Source organism: Aphelocoma coerulescens, chromosome 21, assembly GCF_041296385.1.
Source record: "Aphelocoma coerulescens isolate FSJ_1873_10779 chromosome 21, UR_Acoe_1.0, whole genome shotgun sequence".
NCBI classification, from domain to species: Eukaryota; Metazoa; Chordata; class Aves; order Passeriformes; family Corvidae; genus Aphelocoma; species Aphelocoma coerulescens.
The window spans coordinates 600,692-622,027 of NC_091034.1; the positions used below are offsets into that span (position 1 = coordinate 600,692).

Here is a 21,336-nt window from a genome sequence, read left to right on the forward strand (position 1 = left end):
GGAAAATAAACAGAGGTTTTCATTTAGTTATCAAAGCATGTGCTGTTCTGATCTGAAGGCAGATAAAGCAATACTAAATATTGAACAAACCACTCCAGAGGATTTTTAATAAACATTGGAAATTACTGAGCAGCTGTCATCACTTCCTAGTTAAAAGGTTGAAATTTTGTTTCTCTTGTAAATGGGTTTTTTAGCTTGTCCAGGGAGTTTGCAAGAAGTGTTACATTGGCTACGAAGCTGCTTCGTTTGATCTTTCACTGAAATAAATTTTAAAACCTGCCAAGTTTGAAATGGCAGCATTTGGGAGTTGTTGGTTTGGCGCCCTAAAAGCAGAGTTGCTGCTTCCATTTCATTGGGCTCCCAATTAATGATTGGAAAGAGGAATAGTGTCATGATGGATTGTTTAGAGTTCACATCTAGTTATTGGGATAAATTATTAAATACTTGGTTTGGAGAGGAAAAACCGTGCTCTGGTTGGCATTGGGCTGGCCTGGGACCCAGGGGCTGGTGAGCCAAGGAGTCTCCGCTCCTTTTCCTTCTTGTGATGGACTCCAGAGGCTCCCCCTGGATGCCTGCAATGAAGAGACCACTTCGGTTCCCTGTTCGCACATACAACAGCGTATTTCTGTGGCTGGCTGGAAATAGAGCTGAATTGCATTGGACAGGGCTGATTAAAAGTATGGAATCAAGGCAGTTTGTTTGCATCAGGAATTACTTGCTGCTGGGGAATTCTTGGTGCTCGTCAGGTGCAATGAAGCTCCGACTAACTCTGCTTAAACTCCTGTTCCTGCAGCCACCCATGAGCAAGTTCCTGCTGTGTAGAGCAGAGGAATGGCCCTCTGCAGGTGTTTGGTCCTCAGAGTTTGACCTGACCATGAACTGCTGATATGACCCTGGTGACAGCAGGGTTGGCCAGCAGGGATCCCTGGGTGTCCCGGGACGCCGGGATCCTTCTGACGAGCTCCGACCCGAGTGCATGGGCTGGGACCACCGGGTTCCTGACCTGCAGAAAAAAGCAGGGCCTGAGGAAACACATCTGGGGCTGCCAGGTCTTGGTAACTCAAGGCATAAGCAGTCACAGAGCAGGTTCCTGTGGTCAGGAAGGCCACTGAGATCCGTGGGCTGGACCCAGAAGGTCACTGGGAGGTCCTTGTTATGGCAGTGGAGATTTTTGATGTGGGACTTTGAGAGTTCCTCTCAAAGTCTCTGAGTGTTTTCTTTGTTTAGGTTGCAAAATGCACAAGTCAGAAAGTAGGGGCTTTAGAAAAGGGAAATCTTCCTCCAAGTGCTCCCCAGCTATTTTCTGCTTCTTGATGGGCTGTGGGTTTGTAACACGGGCGTTTGTGGCAGGTCAGATGAGTAACAAATCTAACCTGATACCCTCTTTTTGACTTGGCTTGATGTTTGATGCAGTAATAGGTGTTTCGGTGGCATCCAGAAGACAATTCCTGCCATTTCACCGAGCAGCCCTGGAATGTGATTGTGTATTTTAAAAGTTGTTACCTCAGTGGTATAAATTCCATTATTGCTATTACTGTTGTTTCTGTTACTATTATGTGATGAGGTTCCACAGCCTAATTCAGCAGCCTCACTAAATACTCATTTCACCAAAAATCCCCAATGTGACAGTAGGAAATACTCTTGTGCCACGTTTTTGGCTGCTTTTCAGTTCCGGGGTGACTGATCTGTGTCGTTCCACAGGAGGCCATGCAGTGCGTGGAGGAGCTGAGTGCCCAGAACCTGCTGCCCGTGTTTGTGCGCGTGGGAGTGGAGTCGACGCTGGAGCGGAGTCAGATCACCAGAGATCACATGGGCCAGTTGTTACATCAGCTGGTGCAGTCAGGAAAGCTGAGCAAGCAGGATTTCTTCAAGGGGTTGGTATTCTGCACAGAGAATCCACAGATTCTTTTCCTCAGTGTTTCTTGCAAATGGATGCTGTGCTGCAGAGAAATGTTCTCCCACCTTTTTTTGGTATCCTGCCCTCTCCACACATTCTTTTGTAAGGACCATATCATCTGGGTGTATTTATAAGGAATATTATTACTGTAATATATCTTAAAGTGTTTCAGATGCTTTAGTGAACATAAATATGTTCATATTTATATCAGCTTTTATTTCAAAGCAGATCTGTAGGTGTCTGTTTAAATGTGTGTATTCAGATCCCTGTTCTGTGCTGCATTTCTCCCTGCTTGCCTTTTGCAAATCCCTGAATGTAATTGGAAGAGGAGGAAGTCAGAATCCTTCACACAACATTAGTACCTGGGAGCTCCTGTGCATCCACAGAGCCTCAGCCACTCTCCCACTGGGAAAAAGGCTTCACCCACCCGATGCCATCTCTCAGGACACCTCAGCTCGAGGGGCTGAGGAGGAGAGCATGCAGCAGATGGGTTGGACCTGCCTCAAGAGACCTGAGTTTCAGCTGCTGGCTCATTTCAGCTCCCTGAGTTTTGTGTTCCCAGCCTGGTGTCCAGTCCTCAAACAGTCCATGTTCCGAGGGAGGCCCCTGGTGGCACTCGGTCCTCGCCGGGGTGTAGAACAGGAGGAATAAAACAGGGGTAGCCACAAATGCAGCAGTGAAGGAGCAGATGAACTCTTTGGATCCTGAGTTTCTGAGGAGTTGGCTCTGTCTGGCTGCTTTAATTTGAATCCCTGTCATTGTGGTACCACCGACCGCTCTGACAGGAGCTCCCTGCACCCGTGTCTGTCCCTGAATTCCATCCAGCTCACAGGAAAGGTTTAGGCAGCCTGAGCCCAAAACCATATGGAACAGCTGAAAAAATCGACACAGATCCACAGGGAGAACACTTGTGTCCACACAGCACTGATGGTCAGAGGGACTCATTTGAGGTGATACATATCCAAAATGTATTGGGATTAAAGCTGTTCTGGAGTTTCCTGGCGTTTAGGTAAGTGGATCTTGATGAAATATTGGGATCTGTGGTCTGAATGTGGCATAAACAACGTGAAACAGCTCCTGAAGATGATGGAAAGGACAAGTGGTGTTCAGTGGGTGCTGAGGAGAACACCAGAAACCACCTCGCTTACTGACACAGGAGAAATGACCGTGCAATGAGGGATCACAGGATGAGCACTGCTCCCAGCCCACATCTGGGAGATGCACAACAGGAAAACAATTTCTGGCAGAAAGGCTGGAGGAGCAGTGGGGGATGCAAAGAACAAAGCAAAGGAGGTGGTTTCTGGTTTGAAACACAAGAGAAAATGTGCATTTATAGTCACTAAACAGGACACTGGACTTTTCAAGGTTTTTGGGGGAAACGAACCATGATAGAAACTGGCAGGAGAGCAGAAAAATTGCCATCTGCCAGGCATGGGAAGTGAAGCCACCTGCAAGGATTTCATGGAAAGAAGAGTTTTGAGCCATTCTGGAAAGTATGTCATTGGGGAGCAGTCCTGTAATTCCTGCTGCAGATAGAAACCCCCCCTCTGCTGAACTGAGCTCTTACTTACAGACATTTCACTTGATGGTTTATATTTACAGACAAAAATGCTTTTTAGTTTTATAGGTGTTACTATTACCAAACGATTTGGTACTGGGGTATAAGAATTATTACAAATTGAGGTTTCCTCGATCTATTTGTTGGATCTACAAAAGGTGGTGTCTTTTCCACATACTCTCCATGTTACTGCATGGAGAAATTCAGTCCTGGCAGTTCGGAAGTACCAAAAGCATAAAATGGCAATAGGGTCGTTGTTACTTTTGTGATTCTTCTCACTCCTCTCTCTCTTCACTCCTCTTTTATGTTACAAAACATTTTTAAAGTGCAGATTTCTTTGCAGGAAATATCTCCAATTAAATTTTCTTTAATACTTGATGTTTTTCCTTCTTCTAAAGCTTTGCCGAGACCTTGGAGCTGGCAGATGACATGGCCATAGATATACCCCATATCTGGTTGTACCTGGCTGAGTTGGTGACCCCCATGTTAAAAGAAGGAGGAATCTCTATGAGAGAACTTATACAGTAAGTGATGCTTTCCCAGCTGTGCCTGCAGGGTTTTCACAGCGTGGTTCCCACCAGTCGATGAAGGATGAGAGTGCTGGAGGCTCAGCTCCCCGGGAGCCAATGGAAAGCTTAATGCACATCCTTGGGGGCTGCACCGGTCTGAGAGCTCTGCTGGGAAGGGAGCTTGGTGCTTACACCCTTGGAGAGGGGTTTTATCCATAAGTCTGCTGTTTGTTTCAGCTGAGCTTAAAAATACCCCAGTGCTGTAGAGTGGAGTCATTTGGGAGCGCTGGGAGCGGGACCTGTAGCGAGTGAGGTATCGCAGAGGGGCCTGTGTGGCTCAGAGTGGTAACTGAAGGAGGGCAGGGTTAGGTGGGATATTTGGAATAAATTCCTCCCTGTGAGGGCGGGGAGGCCCTGGTACAGGGTGCCCAGAGCAGCTGTGGCTGCCCCTGGATCCCTGGAAGTGTCCAAGGCCAGGCTGGACGGGGCTTGGAGCACCCTGGGATAGTGGGAGGTGTCCCTGCCCAAACTCTGGGATTCTGTGTCTGCTACCTGGGCATTTCCTTGAATGGGCACAAAACCTTGTCTGCAAGACTGGAAAGCATTTCCTGGACCAGAATTCCTGTATTTTCTGTACGTCCTTACATATTTGGGGATTGACTGGAAGCCAATGGAATGGTTCCTATTTCTATTACCAGTATATTAAGAAAATAACAGTATTTTCCCTCTACCCAAATACAGCATCCCACAAAAATGAGTGGATTTGACATTAAATAAAACATACTTTTTGATGTAAAATTCAAGTCTTTGTAATTAGCCCTGTTGTGACAAGGTCACTGCATCACTAAATGTTTTATCAGCAGTGCTGGATTAATCAAATCCTTCCTCCCTGGCAGAAGTTAAAGGTGATTTCCTGCCTCAGTTTGCCCTTTGCTTTGCATTCCAAATACGAATTATAAAGAAAAAACACCTGGTTTTCTTTCATTCTAGAGAATTTAGCAAACCCTTGCTTCCTGTGGGAAGAGCCGGCGTCTTGCTTGCTGAAATCTTGCACCTTCTATGCAAACAAATGGTGAGTGCCCAGGTGCTCCTGTCCTCCAGAGGGAGGAGTGGATGCAGCGCTCGTGTTCATGCATGAAACCTACACCATTCCCACATGAGGACGTTTAGGGATGATCAGCCAGTCCAGATAACTTAGGAAACATGCCTCGCACCCCCAGTTTCCAGTCAAGCCTTAAGAGGTTCCAAAAAGTTGAGTTAACTTTTTGTTTTCTCATCACTTTTCCCTTTTGCAGGTACCTTTGCACCTGGCTTCTCCCAGAAGCTAAGTGCTGAAATACTGCAAGAGGGACATGCTCAAGGGATTTCTGGGCTGACCAGAAGCAGCAAGTGCCGGGAATCTTGCGAGAGAGCTGTTCTTGCAGACCGGAGAGGTTCTCAGGGTTCGGATAAGCTTCCGATGGCCTCAGACTGCTGGGTGCTTATCCAAACTAAACCTGCCGACTCTTGAGGTTCACCCAGCACTGGGGTAGTGACACCTCCTCACCCCGTGACTCCAAGAGCTCTCTTTCACACCTCACAGCTGCGTGTCCAACCAGTTTGGTGTTTTCCCTATAACTCATCTCCATTTTTGTCTTTTTTTTTCTTTTTTTTTTTAAATCCAGCTAAATCCTGCACTTTGGGTAGTGTCTATTTCCAACCCTGTAAAATCCCTCACTTGCCTTTTTTATATTTTTTCAAGCATGCATTCAAGTAAGGTTGAATGTTCCAGGAGCATTTCAGTCTTAACAGTGCAAAGAGTGTCTTTTTATTTATTTATTTTAGTCTTGTGCTTGTTTGGACAATCAACTTCCATTTTTTTTTTAACTATTCTGTGAAAGAAAAGCTGCTGTGCTCTGGGTGTGGAAGCACAGCCTTGGGTCTCTGTTTCTGCCACAGCTTTCTGATCTAATCTCGTCCAGGCCAAGACTTGGACTCAGGTATTTCAATGTAATATCAGCCATCTAATCCAGATCTTGATGGGTCAGAGCAGGAACTATGCACAGTTGGCTCTTAACAACCTGTATCATAAACTGAAAATTTTAATCTGCTTTGTAAACTAAAAGTCAGGCTGCATTTCTCAGCTTGGCTTAGGCTACTCAGTGATCTCCTTGTGAGCAGGCGCTGTAAGGTGAAGCTCTGGCAGAGCATTTGGGTGAAAAGATCTGGTTGTGCTCAGCATTTTTATTCTTGTCAGAACTGTGTGTGTCAGAACTGGGCCCTCCGAGGCAGGAGGCTCAAAGGTCAGTGTGACATTAGAGGCTGCAAAAGGCTGAATTGTCTGTGCTCAAAGGCACTGCTCTCAAGGTTTGCATAAACTCTAGGAATTGAGGAGAGAATTTGGGATTGTGTGCCTGAATTTGAGTCTTGGTCTCTGTGCAGAAAAGAGCCGTGTAAATAAGGAATTTTCTCAAAGGAGCAGTGTGCCAGAGCCTTACTGTCGAGGCAGGGGAGCGTGAGTCACGGAGTAAGTCAGGAGAAGGATCTGAGTCATCCGTGCCAGCTCTGTGTCAGGCCGTGGGAAACTGTCCTGTTCCACTGCTCCTGGGTAACCTCGGAGGTCGTTGCGAACCCCCCGTGTCACTTCTGCCTTGTCCGTTCCCCATCACGAGGCGTTGCCCGCCTGACAAGATGTGCATACCCGGGGGGATTGCACATGTGGTTTCTCTTGCACGAGGTCTCCAGATGTTCTCACTCATTGCCGGGCGTTTGTTGGGTGGCTGAGCTGTCCATTATTCCTCCTGACACAGCTGCACCATTCTGGCCCCTGTGAACTCCCGGGGTGTCACTCAGCTCTTTAAACTGGACAAACTGCTTGTGTTTCAGAGCCATAAGAAAGTGGGAGCCTTGTGGAGGGAGTCTGGCCTCAGTTGGAAGGACTACTTGCCCGAAGGGGAGGATGTACATACCTTTCTCATGGAACAAGTGAGTTCAGATCATTTGCTCGATCATCCCGTTTGTTCATCCTCTTCCATCCCGTTCTTATGTGCAGTTGGAATATGGGGTGAAGTGTCTCGAGTTGGGGTAGATGATTTCAGCACCACCTTTTGAAGCACAGGGAGGACAAGCCCGTCCCCACTGCTCCCAGACACACATCTCAGGTCTCCTGGCTTCCTCTAGGAGACCTGTTTCTCCAGCTGGGAAAAAAATTTCAAGAATGAGTTTTGGAGCAAGGACAGATAATCTGCAGAAGGGCCACAATAAATGGTAGCAGTTATTCACTCATCCCACCTTGGACTATGATCCTGGAGGGAGCCAGGAACTGATGGAGGCACCTCACGTCTTGCTGGTGCTGCTCCTCAGGAAGGCACTGTCTTCCTTTGGAGCTTTGAGTGATCTGCTGCCCTGTTCTGGCACTTTGGAAGTGCTGCAGGAAATGAAGTTGTTACCATGGCCTGGGCCTCACTGAGGGGACTGCAGCCCCTCTTGTCACAGTTTTCAAGGAATTGGGGCACTGGCTGCAATTCCTTTGAGCCAATGCCAGCTCTGGTCGTTGCATTCCAGCACCTATAGCTCCAGGTGGGCAACACACGCTTGATTTTTTGCTCTGCTGTGCAGGGCTGGAGCTGCCTGAGGTACCTCGTTGTCTTTGCTGGATAATGTAGTTCCCATGTGTTGGTAAAATGCTTCCTAACCTTTGGAACAGGGAAAATTTATATTGCTGTAACGATAACTGAGCAGCTGGAAGATGCCAGGAAGCAGAATTAAATGTAGTTTCCTGCTTCAATCTGGTGTAATTCAGCCTAGGGAAGTGTGTTTCACTAATTCTCATCATCACATGTGGTGTTGCAGAAGTTGGAGTTCGCGGAGTCCAACTGTTCCAGTTCCTCAGAAGCACTTTCAGAGAAAGAACTCTCTGCGGAAGAGCTGAACAAGCAGCTGGAAAAACTCATTGTTGAGGACAAGGCGAATGATGAACAAATCTTTGATTGGGTAGAGGTACAAAGAGATTTTCACCCTCCCTGCAGACTGTTTAACTGCTTTTGTTAATATGTTCTGGTCTGAACATCTCGGGGTTTAGAACACGGCAAGGATTTGGTCTGTGTAATCAACACTTCCAAATAATTAAAATCTAAAATATAATCAGTTATTTAAGAGTCAGCTTTAGGAAGGAAGAATTTTAGCCATATTAACTGTGTAACTGCCTTTTAAATACTGTAGACTTTCTGACACTGAATATCCTGCTTCTGCCACTTAGCACATTTTAGATGTACACTGCTACATCGTTTCTTCACAAAATAGGGAAGAGAACCTTCTCACTACTTTTTTCCAACATGACCTCTGCAAATTTCCCCCTGTAAAAACATCCTGGGCAGTCACTGAGAGCACCTTTTCCCAGTGCCTGCCCAGTGCACTGGAAGAGAAAATAAAGCAAAAAAAGAGGAAAAAGCCTGTCAACCCACTGGTCTTTGCTCTCTGTCTCTGGCTGCATTCTTTAACCCAGATGTTTAGTATCCAAAATTATACCCAGCCTGATGCATTTACATCTGTGCTTACACTAAATCTTGGTCAGCTTCAGTTCAGTTATTTCTGTGGCAGAGCACTGTGTTAGAAATGTCATTTTTCCACTGCTGTTAGAGGAGTCGAGAGTGGAATGAAAGCAGCACTGAAAATCTGGGATCACCCACAGGCTCTTAGGAGTCTTGGACAAGTTCCACAGCCATTCCCTGAATTTCTTTTGCAAAGCAAACAGTCTCCACCCAAGGAGCACGCCATAAAGTTTGTTGGAAAAGCCTGAAACTCTTTGAAACTCTGTAAGGGCATTGCAGGAGCCCGGCGTGGTTGGTTTGGTTCTGCAGACAAACGGCTCCTTGTGGGAGGTGTTCAGTGGCACATGGATCCCATGGGAACTGGTGTTACCTGTTGGCGTCCCTGAGGGAGTTTCAAGGAGTGAGTGGGGAAGCCGAGGGTTTGCAGGGGTGAGCTGGGTTTGTGCTGCAGCAGCAGCTGAGCCTGGACGTGCTGCCAGATTCAGCGCTGGAGTTTGGAAGCGGTCGCGCTCCTGCAGCGCTGTGTTTTTAACTGGCCCATTTACTCTTGATTCCAGGCTAATCTAGATGAAAGCCAGATGAGTTCACCTACATTCCTTAGAGCTTTAATGACATCAGTTTGTAAAGCAGCTATTATAGGTGAGTAACTTGCAGTGTAAACACCACACAAACCAAACCTGCAAAGAATTATTTGGTGTTTTTCAGGTTTATATCACATTTCCCTGCCCAAGGCTGTGTTCTATCACACACTAAGGCTACTCCATCATTTGGGATTGTGCCCGAGAGCAGGGTGTCCCTTCCCCGTGTGACAGCTGGGCGCTTTGCCGAGTGTGGTGTTCCCGAGGTGACCCTGGTGTGTCCCAGTGACCTTGTGTGAGTGGGGGTTTCAGACAGCGCTGGGTAATGCCAGCTTGCTCATCGATTTTCTTGACAAAGGTGGAAATGACTGAGATCATCATTAAGGCAGTTAACATTTCCACTCCTGTGTCAGCAAAGATGCGTGGGCACCCCAGAAGTGGCAGCGTGGGCTGTGGGAAGAAGCCAGTCTGGGGCTCAGGCTTGTAAGAGTTTTACATCTGAAGTTTCAGTTTCATAAGGATGGTTTATGTGGATTGCTTGCCTGTACAGCTGTCGGCTGGAAACACAGGAAAGGGAGGGCTCCCAAGTCAGACACGTGAGCCTTGGAGCCTCAGGGGAGTTGAGTAAAGCACTGCAGCCAGAAACATCTGCTCACTTCACTCGGTTTTCTTTTAACTTTACTGTTGGCATCTGGCAAAGCAAAAAGTGGTGCTTGTAAAGGGTCTGGTTCTGCTCTGAGCTGTGATTTAGGGGAGAGAACGGGCTGGATTCCACCGCGGGAGGGAGGGGAAGGACAGCCCAGCTCCTTCCTCTCTCTGGGAACAGAACCTTGCTCGTGCCACCTAGTGTTAACAGAGACATGACACAGAATTTCATTTACAATGTTTAAGGGTTCCCTGTTGTCAGGAAAGTCATCCTCTGGTGTAAATTTTGACCTTGCCTTTAACTGAATCTTTTTCTTTTGTTTTCAAAATATCACTTAATGGGGTTGTGTGATCTACTTGAAAGCTGCTGAATTATTTATCCATGTGGCTGAGGGATTTCTAATGCATATTTTTTATATATTCCTATTTCCTATGTCATGTGCAACTTCCAATTCTGTTTCTGCCCTGGTATTTAAAAAAACAAAAAGAATTCTCTAAAAACCTTCTAAATGCAGTTGCCTGTGGAGACACGATTTGCACTGCAAGGTAAAGTTGTGCTGCTTCTGTGTGTGTTAGTGCTGGGGTCACTGCAGACACTGGTTGAATTTGGGGAACTGTAAGGACCAAGACTTCCAGAAATAGCCATTAACCAAAAATAGTTGCTGTTGTTTCTCATCCTCCTTTTCTCTCCACTCTGATCTGTGTTTGTGATTGTTATTTGCATAAATAAAGGCAAAGACCTGTCCCTGTTGCCGTGTGCCAAAGCTGACCCTGCTTTCTCCTCTTCCCCTCAGCGGACTCTTCCAGCTTCCGAGTGGACACTGCTGTTATCAAACAGAGAGTGCCCATCCTACTCAAGTACCTGGACTCAGACACAGAGAAGGAACTACAAGCACTTTATGCACTACAAGCATCAATAGTAAAACTTGATCAACCTCCTAGTAAGTGTTGCCTCTGTGCTGGGATTCCTGCAGAAGGGAAGGGGGATTCTGTGGGAGACTGGGAGAGGATGTGCTTTTCCTTACCTTTGTAGGTAGCAGGTGAGAGAAGCCGGTGTGTGGTGGGTTCAGCTTATCCAAATTCCAGCTTTTTAGAGCAGCTCAGGTTCCCAAATGCTTGGCCAGAGGCCGACTCTTCTTTTGGTTGTTCCTGTGAGCAGGCACACAGAAGGAAGGACAAATGTCTGTTGATGAAAAGAGAGGAAAAAAAGAGCAGTAAAAAATAATCTGTTGAGTTTGCAGTACCTGGGCATGTGAGAGCATGGGTATTATTATTATTGCATTGCTACTCCACAGATGTCTGTGGACTTGGAGGGAGTAAAATGAGTTGGTCAGCTGATGACTTTTGTCCCAAAGATGCTACAGAAAACTCTTGTGGGATAAGAGGCAAAGGAGTAGCTAAAGAAACAGGGATTCCCAGGGAATCTGCAGCACAAAATCCAAGAGTGCCTCAAAACACCCAGCACAATAGTCTGTAGTGCCCTTTATGGCATTAGTTGGGCATTATCCCTCCTGCTGAGCCACAAAAATCCAGTTCGAGGGAATCCAGATGTGTGGTCCAGAGGAGATGGGCTGCTGCGGGTTCTGCTTGCCAGCCAATCTCTAGATAACGTATTCCCACAGCTGCTTTCCCAGCTTTCCCTCTTCTCTGACAGTGTCAAAGGGGTTGGTTTTCCCCCTCACCTGAGTGTGAGCAGCCAGGAAGCAATAACTGAGTAAGAGCCCTTTATTTTCCTTGTCTCTCCATCTCCTGTGCCAAGAGGTCGCGTTAATCCCCTTGTCTGCAGGCGCGTCTCTGGCCGCAGCCACAGCTGACAGATGTTCCCTCCTGTTATTCCATTACTGCAGATTTGTTGCGGATGTTTTTTGATTGCCTGTATGACGAGGAGGTCATTTCGGAGGATGCCTTCTACAAGTGGGAAAGCAGCAAGGACCCAGCGGAGCAGAACGGGAAAGGAGTAGCGCTAAAATCTGTCACGGCGTTCTTCACGTGGCTACGGGAGGCCGAAGAGGAGTCAGAGGATAATTAAAACTTAAAATACAGATTACAAACAAACAAACAAAAAAGAAACAATTTAAGTATTTTTTTAAAAAGTTTCACGTCTTCGCCAATCACAGTGCAGCAAGGCCAATTCTCTCTCGCAGACCCCCCTTGCCCCACACACGCACGAGTGGGAGAGGTAAAACCCGATAAACACCGAGGTGATCATGGAGGCAAAAAGGTACTTGAAAAAAAACCCACAAAAGTAAACTTCAAACCTGAGGGCGGGAGCACTAAACCAAAATACCTGTATTATTTATAGAAAATATTTTCTGTTTTAATCTTTTTCTTTTCTTTTTAAACAAGGACTCATACTTAGGAAAACACACAGCAAAACAAATCTGTTTAGCAAGAACAAAAACAAGTTGAAAACTTTTAATTTATTATTTTAAGGACTGCAAATGCCAGTGTAATTTTTAAATTTGCAGTTTCTGTAAACAAATTGTATAATAGAACAAAAGCAGAGAAATAAATTTCCCTCCCCTTCATAAGCACCTCAGTTTTGTTTCAAAGCATGATAAATAGACAAAACTTTGAAGGGGGTTGGGGTGAGCTAGATGAGGACAAGATAAATTTTTTTTTATTGTCATCAGATTTTTCTGCCTGCCTCTCAGCTTGCTTCTGAAATTTAAAAAGAAAATAGTAATCAAACCATACATAACCTTGGATCAGAAGGAAATGCATTTGAGAAAACCGCTGCGGACCAGAGTGCTCCGAAAATAACTCATTGAAAACCGTGCTACCCTGGGGAAAAAAGTACTAGTGATACTTTGAGAACCTTTAGAGCAACTTTAAGGCTTGTAAATACATAGAACAAATATTTAAAAAAAAAAAAAAAAAGAAAAAAAGAAATTGACTCAATACTATTTCTTTTCACTTTCAAAATATAAAGAACAAAATAAAGACAAACATTGCAAGTTTAAAAGAAAGTAAAACGACTTCTCCTTTGACAGCTGCTGAATGTGTGCACCATCCTGAGCGGTGCTGGCTTCCTTGGTGTGCCGTAGGTCCTCGGGCCCAAATTGTGTACATATAGTGTGTGTCTGTATGTGTGACTACCAAAAATGAGGGATGAGAGCAATTGTTGTTTTAAAAAAAGAAAAGGAAAAAAGGGGTTGCTGTTGTGCCGAGAGAACTCCCTGGCCAGGGAGCAGCCGGTGGCTGCGGGGCCACGTAGGTGCCGTTGGTTCCTGAGGCGGGGACGTGATCTCGGGGCAGACGGTGCCCGATCCCAGCTGGGTTTCTCCAGCCGTGTGGCAGCCGTGTCTCTCGTGCGACTTGGATCAGTGGCGTCATCCCGGTGGCCCTGGGAGCTCCAGAGATGGCAGCAGTGTGAGCCGAGATCCGACAGCCGTGCGCCCGTGGCCGCCGCCCTTCGCCCGCTGTGCCTGCGCAGCCAGACCCGGACCGGGGAACCCAGCACCAGGGAACGGGTGGAGGAGCGACGGGTGCTCGCCCGGCCCGGCCGGGTCCATGTCCACAGTGCCAGCGCGGCCGGGGACAGAACCACAGCCGTGGGAACCCCTTCCCGTGTGCCGGCGGGAGCCAGGCCCCGGTGCTGCTCCAAACCGAGCTGCTGCTGAGGACGAGAAGGCCCTCGTGCGTCTCTCTGCAGCCACCAAAGATGACCTGCTGGCTCTCATTGTGAGAAGCACCTGCCACCAAGGACTCTGCAAAGCTGGGGAAGCCCTGAAATGTGGCTTGTGAACTGTGGGCCATGGACCGTGAGTAACCCGTGGAGCATTTGTTGGGGGTCTCTGCAGCACTGGCTGCTCACATGATGCTTTTTCTCTCCAGCTGCTAAATCACTTCTTTTTAAAAAAAAAAAAAATACAAAACACCCCAACAACAACAAAAAGAAACAAAAAAAGAAGGGAAGAAAGGCTACAAATGCATTAAATACTTCCCTAGTCTTACTTTTACATGTAAACAATTGCTGTACTTGCCTAAGGATGTGATTTGATCACCACGGGGAAGGGAGGAGGTGCCTGGCTGTGGCCAGAGGGGAGATGTCCATGAGACACTTTCCCTGTTAATGTGTTCCACGCCGTGAATCTGAGCTAGAGAATCCATGGCCTAAAACACTAGAGCATTGTTTGGTTATTTTTTTTTTAGTAACAATAAAACACTTTTCTCTGATGTTTTGTTAAAAAAAAGGAAAAAAAGAAAAAATACTCTCACCGTTAATGTATGTTCATGTATCTGCGTGTACCACATCCAGTGATGCCTCGGCCTCACCGTTGGGCCCAGAGGTTTGGATGGGCTCTGAAGGTCTCCAGAAGGTTTCTCCCCACGGAATCCCCACCTACCAGGGCTCCAGCAGTGGCTGTTAAACCTCTGCAGAAGGTTGTGTGGGTGCTCTTCTTCCAGAAGGCTTTTTTTTGAGCAGAACATGGTGGTTTGTAGTAGTTAAATAGTTAAATTAAATGGATGCGAGTTTGTATGTAAATAAGGGTAAATATTTGCCAAATCAGTGTGGGCAAATGATGGAATTCCTCTCAGGGTGGGCAGTGTCAGAGACCACAGGGAACGTGGGTGTGCAACAGCAGAGCTGTGCAAGGAGTGATTTGTCTCTCATTGCCTTGGATCAGAAAGGACGAACTTGCTGTAGAGCCTTTGAACAGCCCTGTGAATCCAGTGTGTCAGGGCTGGGAAATCTGTCTGGGGAGCTTAAACCTTCTGGCTGAGAGTTGGAGAACCACTGGCTGGAGGGAATGGGAATGGCTGGCAGGTGGGTAGAGGTGAGGTGAGAAAGTCTTTCCCCCTTTTGTTAGAGCCTTTTATGTTAGACATTCGAGGGGGTGAGAACTTGCCCTGTTAGTGTCCTGCAGAGGCCAGAAAGGGACTTCTCAGAGATTTTCAGGAGGGGTTTTTCAGAATTGTCCAAAGTTGGGTTTGCAGCATGGCAAGTTTTGGCTTCTCTGAAGTTAAATCAGTTCAGCTGCACTCTGGATGCTGTGAGCAATTTATGCACGAGGCCTTGATATCTCCAGCTGTGGGTGTGTTACCTGAAGTTTCAGCTTCCCAACAATGTCACTGCAAGGAGCAGGACTCCTTCCTCTGCTCCTCTTTGTGTTCTTTGCCATGTACTTATTGCACCCAGTTGGTTTCCAGTTTCCTTGTAGATCAGCACAGATTTGCAGGTGGTTGTGGCTCCTCGGGATGCGGCTCATGAAAGATCTTTGTAACCAGTTTCCTGTAACGGTGTTAAAATACAAAAAAACTGTAAGATACGTGAAATAGAAAAGGGAATTTTTAATTAAAACAGGTTCCCATGGGAATGTGGTTTGCAGGAGCTTCATTTTGTGTAAGTGAGGAGAGATGAGCTGTGGTCACTGACCTAAGGTTACAGGAAAGCCTCAGCAGGGAGAGCAGCAGGTTTACACCAAGAATACTGCAGGTTATGCTGAGGTTTTGTCTCCTAGCCTTGATCCTGTTTAAAAACATCTTGTGTGCAGGCTCCTGACTGTGGCAGCAGGGAGTTAATGCAGCTCAGAGGGAAGAGTGGCATTAGAACCATTTCCACTGCTGGGAGCCCTTCTTTTCCCAAGGCTGGGGCACTGTCGGAAGCACAGGCAAGGAGCAGATGCATTGCTTACATCCCTCTTTATTACTGAGAATGTCCCCAAACCTGAAGCCACCAAACAGCTCATTTTCAGGCCATGTGTCCGCCTAAGGCTGGTTTCTTTCTAGGAAAGTGTTTTCAGAAAGGGATCAGCCATTTCTGGGAATGAAGTCAGAAAATGCACTGATCCCGGATGCTGCGCTCTCTGCTTGTGTCAACACGTTCAGGTTTCAGCTTGTTTTCTGAAAAAGCCTCAGGTCCAGGAGCAGATCTCAGTGTGTGGAAAAGTCTTTTCATAGAATCCTAGAATATGCTGAGTTGGAAGGGACCCATCAGGATCATGGAGTCCAGCTCCTGGGGTTTCTTTTGCCTGGGATCAGCCCTCGCTGGTGCAGGACATGGTAACCCACATGGCAGGAGAGGCTCAGGAGAATGGATTCCTCTGCAGGGATGGGTTTTAGTGTGCACAAGGCAGGTTTAAACCAGTAGTAACTTACACCGGTTGTTGCTGCGACCCACAGAGCTTTTGTTCCAACCCTGTAGATTGTTTTTACTGATAAAGGAAAAACAGGGTCTCTAAAAAGTCCCCTTAACTTGCTGAGCATCCTGAAAACATTTAAAGCCAATGGCAGATGTTGCCATCTTGTTGCCAGAGGGTGGCTGTGATTGTTCTTGCTGCATTTGGTCCCATGATGAGTTGTTTGTAGACACCCTGAAGCTGGTTGCCTTGTCAGAAGTGTCCTGTGCAGAGCACAGAAACTGTTAGCCAGGTCTGCATGCTTGGTTTCTTTCACAGATGCTAGAGAGTTTAACTTTTGGGGCAGGAAGCTCAAAATCAGACCTTCCCACAATGCTTTTGTGCCCTTAGATCCAACACCCCTGGCCCTGAGGCACTGAACCGCCTGTAGGAGAGCTGGCTGCTGGCTGCAGGTCAGATGTGAGGGTGAGATGCTGCGTGGTTGGAGTTGGGCCAGGAATGCTGGGCTCTACCTGGGGTGAATCCATCAGGAGGTATTCGGGCTGGCAAGTGCTCCGAGCTCCCACTTCTCCCAGTCAAGGCTGGGAACTGGAACTTGACCTTCCTGCTCTTTGGAAGGTATTGGCCTGGAAGCTGCCAACTGAGCAGTATCTGCAGCCGAGCAGTGTCAGCAGGAGCCACTGGCTTTTCATGAGGTGCCAACCCCGAGGTTTGCACTAGGCCCCGCACGCTGACAGAAGCTCCAGGTTTGCTGTGCCTGGGGCCACGTGCAACCTGCAACAACCATAGGGTGGAGCCTGGGGACCAGGAGGCTTCAGCCCAGAGGATCCTGCTTGGCTTTCTTCGGATAGACAACCCGCAAGGAGCCAGTGGAGGAAAAGCAGTGATGGGCAAAGAACAGCAGCAAGAGATTGATTAACTCGGCTTCCAGCAGCGTGACTAAATCCCAATATCCAAGGAAACCTCAAGTTGTCTATGCTTGCATTTTTCAAGGGGCTCCATTTGCCACCTTTGGTTAAGCATCGTGGATCTGTCATTTGTGAAATAACTCCTGCTTCTTTAAATGCTGCTGTAAGGATGCTGACTGTGGAAAGCTTTGTCATGTGGCACCAACTTCTCTTTCTTGTTTCCAGCTGCTAAATTGTGCTGAAACAGCAACAGGAATAAAACCAGCTCCCACTCCATTCAGTCCTTTCCATAGGGGAATTCGTCCAAGTTGCTGGCCCAGCTGCAGGGATGGATATGCTGGGGTTGCAGATGGGAAAGAGGGGAGTGGGCGTGGGGAAGGCAATAGATGCTGTTGGTTGGGAAATCTCTGTGTTACTGAGTGAGGGGAGGGAGCAGTGAAGCACTTGGCTGTCCTGTTGCAGCCCCCTGCAAGGATTAATGGCAGATGTTATCATAAAGTAGAGTTTCACTGAGCTCCCAGGGTACAAGGCATTAGTGAGTGTGGAGCAGAGCCCTGTTAGAAGTGGATTATCAGAGCACTTTGGAGAACAGCTGGAAAGGAGCTGCAAAGATCATCTTGGCAGATGCAGCTGGTCCGTTCAGGTCTCACCCGTGAAGGGAAATGGGTCATTTCAGCATTGCAGGGTGAGCTGTTCGGGATGACACCTGGTGCGAATGCTGTGTGCCGTTACAGATGGCATGACATGAATAATCCGCTGGTCCCGGCAACTTCCCGCTCCTGTGTGAGTGCAGGGAATGACTCCTGTGAAGGGAGGGGCACTCGGCACCACCACTGCACGAATTCACGGAGATGGACTCAGCTCACACCTCTGTCCTGCCCGGGGCGTTCTCATGCACCAGAATCATAAACACACGGAATTTCACTCATCTCCACAAAACAGGAGTTGAGTGTTTTATCCGTTCTCCAAGGAAATGCATCTGATTCTCCAGGCCTCCTCCAGCATCACAAAGGTGGATGTTCTGAGCAGGAGCCTGAGCTGCAGCTGAGACATCTTGAAGAAAAGCCAGTTGACAAGATTCTCCACAGAGCAACGAGTAAGCCAGCTCTAGAGCTGACCGTACACTTCCAGCAAGAGCCATCGCCAGAAAAGCTTTAAATTCCTGTTCAACTGTCTTCTGAGCAAGGCTCACAGGCATGGCACTGCTCTCGTATGGCACAGAGGCCGGAGTCCAGCCAGGCTGCTGATGGCAGGGGTGGGCAGTGCACGTGTGGCAGCCAAAAAAGAGCTTTTGTGGCTGCAGAACCATCCCAGCCGGGAGGTCTGGCAGCATGTTATTACCTGCCCAGGTGAGGGGAGCGGCCCCTGCGTGTGCTCACCAGTTTTCATCTGAAACACTGGCTCAGAGTTAAGGAAATTCTCGCTGCCAGATCTCTTAACTGTGGGGATATGTGGCTTAGGGAGAGCTGTCCCTGTGTGCAGTGTTGAGTTGGTGGTCTTCAGCTGCTCCTTGCTTAGTGGAGGTATCACTTTGTGTGCCTGCTTTGGGTAAAATAAGTCATTACTGTAATGCCAAAAGTGGTGTAGAAAAAGAATCACAACTTCCAGCCCCTGGTCCTCCAGTGACAGCAGCATCCGCCCCGCCAGCACTTGGGATCTATTTCAAATTAGGGTGTTTCTAGAAAACCAGCAGCCTGTGGAGGCTGCTCAGTCCATGACATTTTCCTGCTCTAAATCTTGTTGGCTTGAGTGGTATTTCTATTCTACACTTGCTCCAGAATGAAACAAACTTTGGTGTATTTAGCTGTATTTTTATTCACTTGCTAGATCTGATGTAAAAATGGGTTGTTGGGTTTGAAAATGCATAGAGGAACGGGATACCCCTTGGAAAGGGGGAAATGTTTGAGAAGATAAAGGTAAGAAGGTAAAGCCTTAAGGGTAGGTGTGAGAGGGGCAGCAAGGGAGATCATCTGGGAGATGGTATAGAGTGACACTGGGAAAAGTATGGAGAACAAATTATTAGGAAGCTGATAAGGAATAAAGAGATCAAAAGTGGTATCTGGAAAGCCATGAAGAGGCAGGGAATATGCATTTTTGGGTTGAAAGCAGAAAATGAGTGACTTTTGCATAGAATTAGAGGAGCTACAGGGATGACAGTAAGACTGTGCAGCTGAAAAAAATAAGGATGAACTGGAAGAGAATTGTGAGTTCTGGTGATCATTAGAGATGTCTTTGGTGAAGTGAATCAGCAACAAAGTGGAAAATTGCAGTTAAAGGACTAAAAGTCCCTATTTCTACAGGACATGCAAAAGGGAAAAAATCCCTTAATAAGTAAAGTATAAGTAAGAATTTAAAAAGCAGATCAGGCATAAAGATAAGAATTATGTGTGGGTCTGCAGGAAGGGCAACACCACCATGTAACAGCTCCTCGTGTAATGCTTATTTTGCTGAGGGCAAAAAAGCCTCTGGAAGTTTGTGTGTGGCTCAACAAGTGAGAGACCCAGGTGAATCAGATGTTTGGATCAGTGATGGTTATGGGATTGTGATACTCAGGGTCAAGCTGAAGAGAGCACCAACCATCCCCTCATGGCTGGGCATACAACCTCCTTGGATACATATTCAGGGATAATGAGATCTAAAGGTAAAGACTTTCTATGGGAATATTGGATTATGTATATATATAATATTAGATTTGTTCTTCAAAGCACAAGAAGCTGAAGAAGCAACAGCAGAACATGGAGTTTTAGGGATGAAAGAGCAGAGCTTCCCAGTCTGGTGGTGATTAGGGACGGGGTGGGATGGGATGGGATGGGATGGGATGGGATGGGATGGGATGGGATGGGATGGGATGGGATGGGATGGGATGGAAAAAAGGCTCAAATTCTCCCTGAGCCGGGCAGACTGTAGGTCAGAAGGGGATAAAAGGCTTCCTAAAATAAATGTAAAAGCTGAGGTAAAGGTGAAAAAGCAAAAAATCACCAAAAACTTGGGGTGACAACACCAGAGGCAAGGCCTGAATGTATTCAGAGCTGAAGTTTGGAGCTGCAGGTCAATGCTGAAACAGCATTTGGGAACAAAGATGCAGCAGGATCGAGAATGTATCGGCAGAAGATGATTTCAGCAGGTGCACAGTTTGGCAGAGGTAGTAAAAAAAGGTAATCATGTGGTTTGTACTGTATGTGGCAGGGAGATGCTAAGCCTCACAAAAGGGTGCTTATGAAATTCAGAAGTGTTCACTTTAAATAAAAAATGTGGCAAAGTGGGGAAAGTATGAGTTGGTGTAGGGTAAGAAAGTCAACAAAATAACCCCTGGAATGGAGTTTCTGTGGGCAGATTTAAAACGTTACTCAAAACAGTTTTTAAACCAGAAACACAACAGGTTCCATGTTTCTAGGAGAAGAAGAACACATGGCATTGCTCTGGACACTGGGTGGAAATGGTAGAACCCTCGACCGGTAAATTTTACAGTGACTCCTTGGGAACAAAAGCGACATGTCTGGATGATCTGCAAGCAGCACAGCCAAAGCCCAAAGCTTGTGGGGAGGCTCAGGAAAGCTCTAAGGGACACTAAGGTGTAATCAAATTGAATGATTTTCAGGGAAAAAACCAGTTGGAATCTTACTAGTGCATGGCACCTGGGAGGGCAGGAAAGGTATTGAAAAGGCTTTTAGTACTTACTAAAAATGCTTAGTACTTACTAAAAGTGTTTAATACGTATTAGAAGTATTTCTGATGATGATAGTGCTCGACACCATCACAAATAACTCTGGCAGCAGCTCCCTGCTGCAGTCTGATTCCCTGGCCATGGATTTCCCTGTTCCTTCCTCCTGTGCTGGCTCAGAGGTTCCCACAGCTTCATTCCTGTCACTGTCACACACAGTGTGTGTCACAGTGGGAACAGGAAGAGGGACACAAATGACACAAACCTGCCCAAAAAGTGGAGCAGAGGAGACAGAGCAGTGGGTTGTGATCCCGCAGTGTGGCTGCAAGGAATGTGCAGGGCCTGCTGTTCCCCTCTGGGATGGATTTTGAGGTAAAAACCGGCGAAGGAGACAACAAAAGCTTTTCTCCTCTGCTTGTAGCTCTGTGGCTCAGCCAACACAGCTTCTGGGGTTTTACACATCCTTGCAGCAGACAAAGGGAGAGCTGCTGGGCTGTTTTCATCTTTTCCTTCTTGGTGTCTTAAAAAACAACAGTAAAGGAGCACATTCCCTCTTCTTCCCCTCTGCTCCACCTTCCCCTCCTGCCAGAGAGGCACTATAGGGGGAAAAAAGCCAAAGAACACATTTTTCTGCAGTTGCACGGGGCTTGTTTCCCATTCAGAGGCAAGACAGGAATGTTCAGCAAAGTGGAGCCATCTGGCTCAGGTGCTTCCAGGGCTGTTCAGCTCCACACCACAGGGATCATCTGGAGGGGAGAAGAAGACTGAGCAGGGCCAGGCTTTGCTCACAAGGCTTTAGAAGGTGACATTCTCAGGTGTAGTAAATTTACAGTAGTCACCTAAGGGGGGAAAGAGTTGGAAAAAGCTTAGACAAGAAAAAGGCATTACTGGAGAAATAAGACACCTCTGCAGTGCTTTGAATGGTGTGAATGCTTCTAAATGTGCTCACAGAGGGGTTTCCCATCACA

General features: G+C 47.1%; 1 protein-coding gene across 8 annotated transcripts in view; it reads left to right on the top strand.

Annotated features, from left to right (window-relative positions):
* Positions 1–15,000, top strand: part of EIF4G3 (eukaryotic translation initiation factor 4 gamma 3) — a 142,656-nt gene extending 127,656 nt beyond the window's left edge. For 7 of the 8 annotated variants that reach the window (XM_069035125.1, XM_069035127.1, XM_069035129.1 and 4 more), the window contains 8 exons: positions 1,702–1,874; positions 3,854–3,979; positions 4,955–5,036; positions 6,830–6,928; positions 7,796–7,942; positions 9,051–9,132; positions 10,511–10,657; positions 11,564–15,000. In XM_069035125.1, coding sequence (XP_068891226.1) covers positions 1,702–1,874; positions 3,854–3,979; positions 4,955–5,036; positions 6,830–6,928; positions 7,796–7,942; positions 9,051–9,132; positions 10,511–10,657; positions 11,564–11,745 — 1,038 coding nt within the window. In that variant the 3' untranslated portion in view covers positions 11,746–15,000. Of the gene's footprint in view, positions 1–1,701; positions 1,875–3,853; positions 3,980–4,954; positions 5,037–5,259; positions 6,929–7,795; positions 7,943–9,050; positions 9,133–10,510; positions 10,658–11,563 lie in introns of those variants that run through there. The other variant, XM_069035132.1, reaches the window with a different exon arrangement.
* The last annotated feature ends 6,336 nt before the right edge of the window (positions 15,001–21,336 follow it).